This window comes from Amphiura filiformis, chromosome 8 (genome assembly GCF_039555335.1).
Source record: "Amphiura filiformis chromosome 8, Afil_fr2py, whole genome shotgun sequence".
Classification (NCBI taxonomy): Eukaryota; Metazoa; Echinodermata; class Ophiuroidea; order Amphilepidida; family Amphiuridae; genus Amphiura; species Amphiura filiformis.
In genome coordinates, this window is record NC_092635.1 from 6,524,605 (window position 1) to 6,537,351 (window position 12,747).

Below are 12,747 nucleotides of genomic sequence, written 5' to 3' on the forward strand. Positions count from 1 at the left end.
GGTTACGGGCCTGATTGCGCACCATGAATGAGCGAGTGAATGTTACATTTTTACTAAAATCTGTACATGTGCCGGTCGAAAGCAGCTACTATTTTGGTTGAACGAGAGCCGGTTGGCAACTGCTAGTGGTGGTTACTGCCGACCGGTGTAGTGGTAACTGAGTTCAAAATGCACAACATCAATCAGCAATTAGAATTTACCGGTTAATCAGCAATGTTAAACAAATTACAATTTTTACAACATTTCATGTATCAGCCACAGACATATTTTTTGATCACCAATGGGGGATGCACTCTCAAAGTTTTATTGCTATTTGCAGCCCATGGCATATAAAAAAATGAAGATAGTCCTCAGTTTCCAAGAGATCCCCGATTTGAATGCCAGGTACCACACTTGTACGTCCCTGTTTGCAGCCTGCAGGTGATTACAAATGCACACCCTCCATGCACGCCCACACAATTCCCTGGGCCTCAAGGAAGAACAGATGATTAATTGTGTTTTCAACTGATTGAGTGTCCCAGGTTAAAGAAGAAATAAAACAAACAAACAAAAACAAGATGTGTGTTTTGAAGTAAAAACACTTGTGGTATGTGTTTGTACCCAATTTGCACACAGATGAGGAAGGGGATGGGTATCCTTGACATGAATTGCCCATATCAATAACCCTTATGAATTCTAGGTTGAGGGCCGTTTCCCTCTCAAATTTAAGGTTTGGCGAACAAAATAAGACAGATCTAAGATCTATATAGAAATTTGCCTACTCATTCTGTTATTCTCAGAAGAACAGAGAGTAATCAATAAATGGTCTTTACCAGAGGTAGGGTAATAATCAATACTGGAAGCTTACCTATTTCTACTCCAAGTCCTCCTAGACCACTCAGGAACACATTGGAATGGGCCATTTGTTTCATGGCACTGTCACCAAGCACATACCGTTGACGACTATGATGAATAAAAAGAAGTAAAACTAGTGGCAAGTGGTGGTCATAGACCACAAACCTAGCTGGGGCGTGTTGGTGTTGTGGAGGTGTCTGACGCCTGCAAAATGTCCCAAAAATGTTCCCCTGGTCATCAAGTTTGTTGTCACCAAGTTTGAGCCACGTACCCTTTACAGATGTCCAGAAAATACATTTCTAAGATTTGACCTCTGCATGACCTTTGACCTGACCCCTGCAAAATGTTCCCCTGGTCTAGTCTCCACAGCAGAGACACAGCATAAAATTATAAGATTTGACCCCAAATAACCTTTGACCTGACGCTTCTAAAGTTTTCCAACATATTCCCCTGATCATTAAGTTTGTTGTCACCATGTTTGAGATCCGTACCCCTTACAGATGTCCAGGAAATGCATTTCTAAAATTTGACCGTTGCATGACCTTTGACCTGACCCCTGCAAAATCTTCCCTTGGTCATGAGATTTGTTGTCACCGAGTTTGAGCCCCATACCCCATACAGATGTCCAGATAATGCCATTGTAAGATTTTACCCCTTTAATGACCTTTGACCCCAATTCTGTATGCACGTTATAGGCGTGTGGTATAGCTGATGCATATATGCAAATGACATCATTGTACTATATAATGTGTGACAGAAGAAGCAGTTTGAAGGTATTTGGTTAAATACTGGAAATGCCCCCTTAATGACCTTTGATCCCAATTCTGTTTAGACAATATGAGCACTGGATATAGCCGATACATTTGTGCAAGTTACGTAATTGTAGGGTGTATCGTGTAGGAGGAGTAGCATTTTAAAGTTTGTTGGCAGAAGAAGAAAGAAAGAACTAGATCTGGTTACAGATCTGGACCTAGCCGGGCCGGAAATGCCAGTCTTAACTTAAAGTTTGACCTTTGATTGGTTATTATGGACATCTCACACCGTTAATGGTGCATCACTGTTTATCCGTCTTCCATAGGCTGAGATACAGCTACTTTTCCGTAATTTTAAACATTTTTTTTGCAAATTTGACGTTTTGACCTCCTTAATGACCTTTGACCCCAATATAAAAAAATCCTCATATACACCGAGAAAATGCATTGTTACAGTTTAAATTAAAAAAATCTACTAAGCTTAGTTATGGAGATAAAAATTCTTGAAGTTATTTAGCTTAAAACCGGAAATGACGTCTAAATGACCTTTGAAAAAAAAAATAAAAATACCGTGCATACATCGGGTAACACTAATGCATATGTGAAGTTATGTTACTCTGGTCTGGTTATGTTTTGAGATAAAAAAAAAATGAACATATTTGATGATTTTGGTTTTTGACCAGAAGCGACCCTTAATGACCTTTGATCCCGAAACTGTAGACACCCCAAAGACCCTGGTTAGTAGCAATGCATGTGTGCTAATGACAACACTCTGCTATGTAATTTGTAAAAACAGTGATTTTTGAAGATTTTTAGCTTTCAGACCGGAAATGACCCCTTAATGACCTTTGACCCCTTATCTGTGAACACCCTATAGACACCGACCAAAGTCAAGTCACATGACCTAAGCATGTCACCATCACATGTTATTTGTGGAAGAAGAAGCATTTTAGAGTAAAAATCACATTTTTGCCATTGTGAGCAGGTCAAAGGTCAAATGGAGTTCAATGTCATATCACATGTGGGGACATGGTCAGTGGTGTTTGTGACTAAGTATGGTCAAAATCGGTCAAAGCATAACAGAATTAGGGCGAAACGTGGCAAGTCACGCACGTGTTGCCAGAAGAAGAAAGATCCGATAGCATCACAAGACCTAGCCGGTGTCCCGGCTAGGTAAAGAAGAATCGGATAGAAAAACAGTACCTAGCTGGGGGGTTGAAAACCCCCCAGCTAGGTAAGGAAATATCAAAATACGTAATAGTGAAGAGCGCAGTCAGGTTGGTTAGGATGGAGTTCTTTTTAAAAGTAATTTTTGTTCAGCAATTCTTGTCCCAGTTTCATAACCCAATGAGCAAGTCGATAATTTCCGATTTGTCCCGATCCATTTAAGTTATCTGGTCAAAACTGCATATAATAAGAGAGTATGTAATAGCCAATCAGAGCATGAGATGGGTGGGATGATATTCGATTTGGAGAGCGTGGGTTAAACTCATTCTCTTCAACATCAGGCACGGCTGCACGCTAATAGATGGGTGCTTGAGCAACTTGCTCCAGCTGGTTCAGGTTGATGCATTTTCATATGATTTGAAACAAGGCGGTTCTCGAACCACGAGTCTCGCCTGCTTTCGCGATTACTTTTGGTAGAGGTAAATGAATTTGGTGGTTATCGGCTGGGCACGATTATCTGGCTGATGGTGCCCGTACCCATTAAGTTTCATGCCCATGCAACAGGTTTACTAATTTGACCTCAGATGACCCTGGTGACCCTGAAATGACCTTCCAAAATTTGGCTTTAAATGTTGACTGTACCCACGAATTTCATGCCTATCTGAAAGTTTTTACTAATTTGACCTCAGATGACCCCTGGTGGCCTCGAAATGACCTTCCAAAAATTTGGCTTTAAATGTTGACTGTACCCACCAAGTTTCATGCCCGTACAACAGTTTTTACTAATTTGACCTCAGATGACCCCTGGTGACCTCGAAATGACCTTCCAAAAATTTGGCTTTAAATGTTGACTGTACCCACCAAGATTCATGCCCGACCAACAGTTTTTACTAATTTGACCTCAGATGACCCCTGGTGACCTCCAAATGATCTTCCAAAAATTGGGCTTTAAATGTTGACCGTACCCACCAAGTTTCATGCCCAGACAACAGTTTTTACTCATTTGACCTCAGATGACCCCTAGTGACCTCGAAATGACCTTCCAAAAATTTGGCTTTAAATGTTGACTGTACCCACCAAGTTTCATGCCCATACAACAGTTTTTACTAATTTGACCTCATATGACCCCTGGTGACCTCAAAATGACCTTCCAAAAATTTGGCTTTAAATGTTGACTGTACCCACCAAGTTTCATGCCCGTTACAACAGTTTTTACTAATTTGACCTCAGATGACCCCTGGTGACCTTGAAATGACCTTCCAAAATTTGGCTTTAAATGTTGACTGTACCCACCAAGTTTCATGCCCATACAACAGTTTTACTAATTTGACCTCAGATGACCCCTAGTGACCTTGAAATGACCTTCCAAAAATTTGGCTTTAAATGTTGACTGTACCAACCAAGTTTCATGCCCATACGACAGTTTTTACTAATTTGACCTCAGATGACCCCTACATGACCCAAGTGACCTTGGCGCACTAACCAATACAAACCGGTTCTGTCTCGGGTCAAGATGCACCCACCCACCAAGTTTGAGGAACGTGCGACTCATAGTCTCCGAGAAAATAGGCGGAAGGCAAACTTTAACCAAAACTTTAACCAAATTTGTCACATACACACACACACACACCCTACTCGTATCCACCGCCAAACGAGGACATCTAACTTTTCACAGTAAAACCGAGGACCTTGTACATTTGAATTTTCACATTCTAATCGTGGACTTTTGTGTGAAAACATGACAATTAATCGACTAACCGAGGACCTCGACATATTACCGGCATTGGGGGACCTACCCCCCATGCAATTTTGAGCTGTATAGCGCCCTCTGCAAGCGTTAAAAAAAACGAGGGCGTCCTCGTTTTGTGTGTGTCTGTAGTTTATAAGTGAAATGTCAAGTGGGTGTCCTCGTTCGTAGGTGAAAACGCACGCATACACCCCTACACACATACACACATACATACGGAAAAGTGATTATATAGTCTCCTGCCTTATCAGGCGAGACAACAAAATTAACTTGACGAGGTTTGTGGCAGACGGTCACACATATTATAAGAACATTACTACAACAAAAGTGTCTTCATTCAATATTAAGGTCTATAATCTATGGCTCATGAATTATTATGCTAGCCTTATAACATTTTGCAAGAATGGTAGGTTACTTTGAAAAAAATCTAACAAACAATAGAGAACACTAGGCAGTCACTCGTCTTTCGCAGTTTGTAAAAACAGAAGAATTATTGGTTTGGGTGGTTGGGGGAAGATTTCCAGTCAGTTTATATTTGAACCTTGCTCCAGTGGTACTTCCTACCAAATGTCATGAACCTGTAACGATCTATCGGGATTTGACCCCGGATGACCCCGAATGACCCGACATTTTTGTAATCACTTTGGTGGTGGTTCCCACCACAGATATGAACCTACGACAATCTATGGTGATTTGACCCCAGATGACCCCATAATGACCTTGAAATCTTTTTTAAATAATATCATTCTCATACTCTGTACATACCTGTAGAGAGAGTCATCAATTTCTTCCTTTTCTGTTGCCATGGTTACTGAGCTTGTGGATGCTAATAAATCAGCTCCCTCAGAAGCAATTTTTCGTCTCTTAGATGGGGGATGCGTCTTGACGGTAATTAGAAACTATCTTGGAAATATTATCTGAAACAAAACGTTTACAGTGCAATGGTAAGATGGTGTTATTTAGTTATTATAATTATCCCCAGCAGTGTAGCCAGCCATTTAGGGGGCAATGCCAGATTTTTGTTCCCATAAATGTGTAAATTTTCATCCCATTTGTTGTCATTCCTGACCCTGAAAATTAGTGATGAACCGATCCCCCCAAGGTGAATTTGAGGGCATGTTATTTTTAGAATCGCGCACATTCGCGCTATTCCTCCTCACACGGACGATTTCATCTCTTAATCTACGAACACGTGAATTCTTTCTGTAAACAACTTTGCACAACCAATCAGGATGGGAATTCCGCGGTATTCCCCAATACGTCATATGCATAAATTATTATAATATCGATGGAGCTGATTTAGCTGCAGGGTCATCGAATCAATTCGCGCAGTGATTCGCCTAACTTGGTACACACGCAAATCAAAGTTGATTCGTGGAGAAGAAAGAAGAATAAAACAATCAAGAGAAATGGATTAATGATTAAACTTCCGACAATCGGAGGCACTGAGTGAGTGACGCTGGGACTTGGGGTGTAAAATGGTATTTTATTTGGGTTGATATTGACATGAAAAACCTCTAAAAACGGTCATCATATTACATAGTTACAGGTTTGGGGAATTAAGCTTTGACCGTTAACATTACTGGGGCCCCGACTTGAATGAACTTGTACTGGTTGTAGAATAACATTTAAGGAATCTGAATCGGGATCGGATCGGCCCGATCTGCTAATTTTCAGATCGGCAGATCCGATCTTGGGTTGGATCGGCCTACACTATTGAAAACCGTGACGAACAGTGGCACACACTCCTCCGCCACGGGAAGTGCATAGAACATGGTACATTTGGTAATTTGGTAGATGGTAGTGTGCGTGTAAGTCTCCAATAGCATGATTATCAAATTGGTCACCTCTGAGAGCCAGGACTCAGTGATGATAAGAATATCCAAATTGTTCTGAATGACAAGATCACAGACAGAAACCACTTTGTTTTTCATTGACCTGGCATTCCAGTGTCCAATGCTGATGGAAGTAGCAGGGTGTGTTGATGTAACATGTTGATTGTTGAGCAGGGGTCGAAATACAAAATTAACTTACATGCACAATTCTGATTTTTACATGCATCCAAGGCTCCCGCTGGACGCGAATTCTTGCGTCCAGACGCATTTTTGCATTGCTGGACGCAATGTTCAACAAATTTCATTAACCCATTGCGTCCAGTCGGACGCAAGTTGATTCAGCCCAAAAATTAGTGATTATAAGCTTACCAACTTCATCATCATAAAAATCGTGAAAATTACGTTGACTGATCACTCCTAATTCTCCTAATAAAGCTTAATTAATATTCATAACCAATGGACCAATCAGTAAACGAGTTATTGACCTTTCACATTTAACCACTCCCATTTTGCAACACTTCCGGGTCGAGGTCACCAGTCAATGAATGAAAAATTCTTACGGCAGTGAGACGTGATAAGCTTTTGAAAATACAACTTTCTAAACTATCGTACATTGTCAGCAAGTTTGCATTCACATAATTTGTTATTGACAATAATATTTACACAAATCTTTACAATCTCATCAGGAATCTGAAAGGAAATAGTCAAATATTTGCATCAAACTGCGATGTAATGCGATGCAATACCAAGAATCGGGGGCTTTGTAAAATTGTATTCCCTGTTGCCTAACACATTTAAAACATACATGTACGGGACGCACAAAAATTTTGTGGGACGCACATTTCCCGACCAGGTTTTACAGTTGTGCGTCCGATCGGACGCAGAGTTTTTGAAGGCTAGCGGGAGCCTTGCATGCATCTGTGATGACCAATTTCTTATAAAAACATGTAGTGTATTTTTCTTTACAGAAATTACATCCCTCATTTCACAAAATTTTTCTTTGCCACTTTCCACTCATCTTTTTATTTTAAGTGATGCTGATTTTATGAAAGTATGTTTCTTGCTTTTCCGATAATCTTTAAATTGTTTTTTGAGACAAAATTCAAAAACCTCTAGTCCTAGCTGAAAAGCTGTTTTTAGGTACCAGGTATGCCAGGTGAATTCAAATTTGCCATCAAACTGCATCATTTTATATATCAAATTAAAGCCCTTGAGTTGCTCGAGAACTCTAGCCAAGAATTTGCTCACCGATAGCTTCACATTCTAGGCTAGAGACCATTGCATTCAAAATCTAGTCGGATTCGCTGAAGCATGACACCGTGTAAGGCAATGGAAGTTAAGAAGTAAACACAGCCGATCACGACAGCAAGCCTTGAAATAAGCAGACTGGAACCAGGAGCAGTTTGTTTCGAACATTGCTCCTGGTTCACTGGGATTTTACAAGAACCAGGAGCAATTTCTGAAGAAACAGGAGCAATTTTCAAATATTAAATTTTTTTCTGCATATACAATACAGAATTATACGACTGCATCAAGTGCAAAACTGTAACCAGGAGCAATTTATTTTAGAAAATTGCTCCTGGTTCATGTGAATTTTACAAGGACCAGGAGCAATTGGTGGCTTTACGAGAGCAAATTTGCTCCCCGCGCCTGCTTACTTCAAGGCTTGCACGACAGGCGATTGCATCAAAAATGTTGCTAAAATTACACTTCAGCAGAATTTTAGACTGTCCAAAATATGCAAATCTTGCCTAAAAGATACAGTTGACTCATCAAAATAACTTTCATCCAAATTTCAACATTAACAGAATAAATAACCTCCGGTGTAAAAAATTGCACCGCTGTCCAACCGAAAAACCATAGTAAAGTACTCTAGCATCGAATGCGTAACTATCGTGTGCAAATTCGAAGCTAAGAGTTCTCGAATAACCCTTGAGTAAAGAAAGCCAACACTGAAAACCTTTTTGTCATAGCACTTTCCGTAACCAAGTTACATCTAGTCAAAGATTGACTTTCATCAAAAAGATTCAGCTAGCAAAATTCCCAAAAAAAGCATTTCGGGGGTGTTTCTAGATCTTAGTTAGTCTCCTGACGATAGCAGCTTTTTTTAATGGAACTGCTATCAAAATCCCTCTGAAATTCCATGTGCGACTGCGAGTCCCGGGTGCGAGTCTCTCATCACCAAAAAGATCATATATTTGGGTCAAGTGAAGTACTATAGACAACATATTTATGTAGGTTTCCTTGAGCAAGCGGTTCTTTTAAATTTCAATGTAAATTTGTATTGCCGGTTTAGGCCATTTTGGCTGACTAGCAAATGTGTTAACTGACGTTTCCCTCTCAGTCTCATACTTGTTCGAAAAAAACTTTCGTATGAACAACCGATAGCTTGTGATACGAAGTTAGAACGTGCAAGGATTTGCGCTCATGTAACGTACCTTCACTGACCTTGTTTGGTACATGTACACGGTTGGCATACAGGTCCCAATATCATGCATATGAATAAAAACTTCTTCCTGAAGTTTCTTATTGTCTCAAAAATATGAGGATATTGTTCTTTACATATTACAGACACACTGTGCTATACTCCTGCATCAGTTCGTCATTATTGTACTTACTAAAATCGTCATTTTGTGTAAATTTTTCTGGAGTGATCGCCGGACATCAATAACATGTGGCGGCCGCCATATTGTAATTAAATACATACTTGCAACACTGCCAATTGATGACGCGCAGCCAAATTGTGTTATCTATAATTTTTCACTATCTTTTGCAAGCTTTCTGAGGTGATTGATTACAAATATTAAAAATATTGTGATTAAAATAAAATAGCATTGGTATTTTCCCTTTCTTTGAATTTACAAAAAATTATTTTATTTTCGTTAAAAAAACCCAGGTGACCTAGCAAGCTTGAGGCTCCATGAAGCGGGTGGGGAAAAAGTTGTGGGGGACCGGTGAACCAGTCAGTCGTCAAAACAACTGCGATCAAGAAAGATCGCAGAACTACTGGACCTATTACCGTTTTTTAAATGGTCAGAATTTGTACTTCGGCACAGTGTATTTCCGGTTAAAAGTAAGCAAATGATCTTGCGAAGATACATAAATGTTAGCCAAACTTAGAAATTGTAGCCAAATTTGATAATTTAAAAAATTGTTTTAGAGCGTTTTAAAACAGTCGACGAATCTCTAACTCGGGCAGGTATCATTGCACATTATAACTTTCGTATCACAAGCTATCGGTTGTTCATACGAAAGTTAGAAATTTTCGAAAACATGGGGTGGCTTTGGACAATTTTGATGTATTGTCGTTAATATTTTTATAATGATCAGTAGAATTCTGAGTTTCATGTTGGTTTTGGCAAGTACCAATAGAGGACAGTTCATGCCCATAAGGTCAACTAGAGTTTATTTTATTTTACGATAATTTTTGGGGGCAAAGTTTGTCCAAAGTCACCCCTGGGTTTGGGGTGACTTTAGACACCATGTAATCAAGTGTATGTCCAAAGTCACCCCAACCTGAAGAGTAGAGCAATGGAGAGGGTGGAAGTAGTTGTGAGGTGGGTAGGAGCACAGAGGACACTGTTGTGGTAGGGCATGGTCATTGTGGTGTATCTTTAACAAAGTGTCAAATTTTTTTGTATTCATTTGTTATGTCCAAAGTCACCCCGGAAAGGAAGCCAAACCCTGGGGTGACATTGGACACAGCCTGCTTTTAAATTCTTAAGAGTGGCTAGATATCATGACTATCCAGGTAGGTTCTTGATTCATCTGTGTTTACTATCTAACCAACAGGCTTGAGTTTCCACTTTTATGTTCCGGTGGAGTACCGAAAGTTTGACCACCACAAAAATCCTGTATTTTATGGACCCCGCTAAAAAGTTCTGAAAAACATATAAGATAACACATTATACTGGAAAACTTTAGTCATTTGTGATGTCCATACATTACCACATAAGAACATACAAAAATATTCTTAGAAATATTAAAAGGTAAAACAGCCTACATGAAATAATAGTTTTTCCCATGTGTGTCCAAAGTCACCCCAGTGTCCAAAGTCACCCCATGTTACGGTACCTACTGTTTTCACTTGTCAACTGGTGCTGCTTGTTTTCAAAGTGGATTTTAACCTTAGCAATTTTTTACAATGTAATCATATGCTAATATTATAAGAACATCGCCTAATAAGGTTTTTGCTAAAAATTGCTACGCAAATTTTTCAAAGAAAGTAAATCGAACCCGTCCCGGGATCGAACCCTGCTCCACATGATTTAACATTAAACCAAAGTTTCAAACTCAAAGTGTTTGGCAACTGTTTAACCTTGATGCCAAGGTCTTAGCCAGCCATGCGTCCATCTGTCTTTAAGACGGCCTAATCTAATTTTAGACGGGTGGATTTAATGGATTTTACAGATGTGATAGCTCTAAAACAGATGATTTTAAGGTTGTATGAACTTGAGTAGTACAAGGAACTTATACGATGTCCTCATTCACAAACTGATACTATCTGTCCATCGTATAAGGCTATTGCCGCACGGCAACTCGTTGAAGGAATATTACACAGTCAAGAATAGGCTCCATCATTTTTTGGTTCTGAACCCTCCCAGCCTCCCAAAACATCAAAACATCAAAATCATTGTACATTTACTTACTTAAGACTGTCCTTTTTCATATAGCGCCCAGACAAAGTAGGGCCAAGCTAAATAGAAATGGTCAAATTTTGGCAAAATATCTCTGTGTAATCCTATGTAAGTCGATTCATTCGAATTATGGAAATTGACCTCAATCAATGACGCCATGGACGTAGATGACCTGAATTCAGAAATATTGGGTTTTTGTACGTACAAAATATAATCTAAAATGTTTTACAATAATTAAAACAAATATAAACAAGGCGGTTCTCGAACCACGAGTCTCGCCTGCTTTCGCAACCGCCTGCTTTTGTGATTACTTTTGGTCGAGGTAAATGAATTTGGCGGTTATCGGCTAGGCACGATTATCTGGCTGATGGTGAATGTGGCCACCAAGTTTCATGCCCATGCAATAGTTTTTACTAATTTGACCCCTGGTGACCCTGAAATGACCTTCCAAAACGTTGGCTCTAAATGTTGACTGTATCCACTAAGTTTCATACCCACACGACAGTTTTTACTAATTTGACCTCAGATGACCCCTGGTGGCCTTGAAATGATCTTCCAAAAATTTGGCTTTAAATGTTGACTGTACCCACCAAGTTTCATGTCCATCGACAGTTTTTACTAATTTGACCTCAGATGACCCCTGGTGACCTCGAAATGACCTTCCAAAAATTTGGCTTTAAATGTTGACTGTACCCACCAAGTTTCATGCACATCCGATAGTTTTTACTAATTTGACCTCAGATGACCCCTGGTGACCCCGAAATGACCTTCCAAAAATTTGGCTTTAAATGTTGACTGTACCCACTATGCCACCAAGTTTCATGCCCATCCGACAGTTTATACTAATTTGACCTCAGATGACCCCTGGTGACCTTGAAATGACCTTCAAAAAATTTGGCTTGAAATGTTGACTGTACCTACCAAGTTTCATGCCCATACGACAGTTTTTACTAATTTGACCTCAGATGACCTCTAGAGGTCCTCAGTGACCTTGACCCACTAACCAATACACCCCCTCTTGTAAATGCCGCCAAGTGTGGAGGTGTGTGTATATTCCAACTGGGGAGATTTTTTTACACAAATCTCACACAGCAACCGCCATACTGTGGAGGTTGCTCTAATCAGAAAATGACAGGTGGTATACCCTCTCTATGGCTCAAAAACCCCATTTTTGAGCTTATCTTCAACTGTGGAGCTCCACGGTTGTTAGCAGAACTCCACAGTGTGAATGTGACAAAACACACACACCTCCACAGTTGGAGGCATTTACAAACGCACACATACATACGGAAAAGTGATTATATAGTCTCCTGCCTTATCAGGCGAGACAAAAATATTAGTATTGTATAAATTAATTATTTATTATTTTTAATGATCAATATTATGACAATATTAAGAAAATTAATAATAATTACGTCAATTTTCCCGATCAGAGGTCAAAGTGTCCCAAAACTGCTCTCAAAAACCGGAAGTTAGAATGGCGATTGGTCTAGTGCCGGAGAGTCATATGGGCACGTATTTTTCACTGAAATTTCTCCGTAATGAGAATTCGTTTTATTTTGTGAAGTAGCAGGATATATTAATGACTTTCTCTGGAACACCTGTGGACTGTATGTGAGTACGGTATGAAAAAAAACATCAACCGCCTGGAAATACACTTTTTTATTAAATTTAATGGCGATCGGTCCGAATTTTGAGACATACAAGTTTACGTGGTGAACTAGAACTTGAGACTAATTCAGAGGGACATGTAAAGGCCAAATCAGGACATATTT

The 12,747-nt window shown here is 39.6% G+C and overlaps 1 protein-coding gene across 1 annotated transcript in view; it reads right to left on the minus strand.

Annotated features, from left to right (window-relative positions):
- The window catches only part of LOC140158554 (ubiquitin-like modifier-activating enzyme 6), a 57,488-nt gene that overhangs the window by 36,902 nt on the left and 7,839 nt on the right, over positions 1 to 12,747 (minus strand). The window contains 2 exon segments of the mRNA XM_072181689.1: positions 848 to 942; positions 5,266 to 5,417. Coding sequence (XP_072037790.1) covers positions 848 to 942; positions 5,266 to 5,306 — 136 coding nt within the window. The 5' untranslated portion in view covers positions 5,307 to 5,417.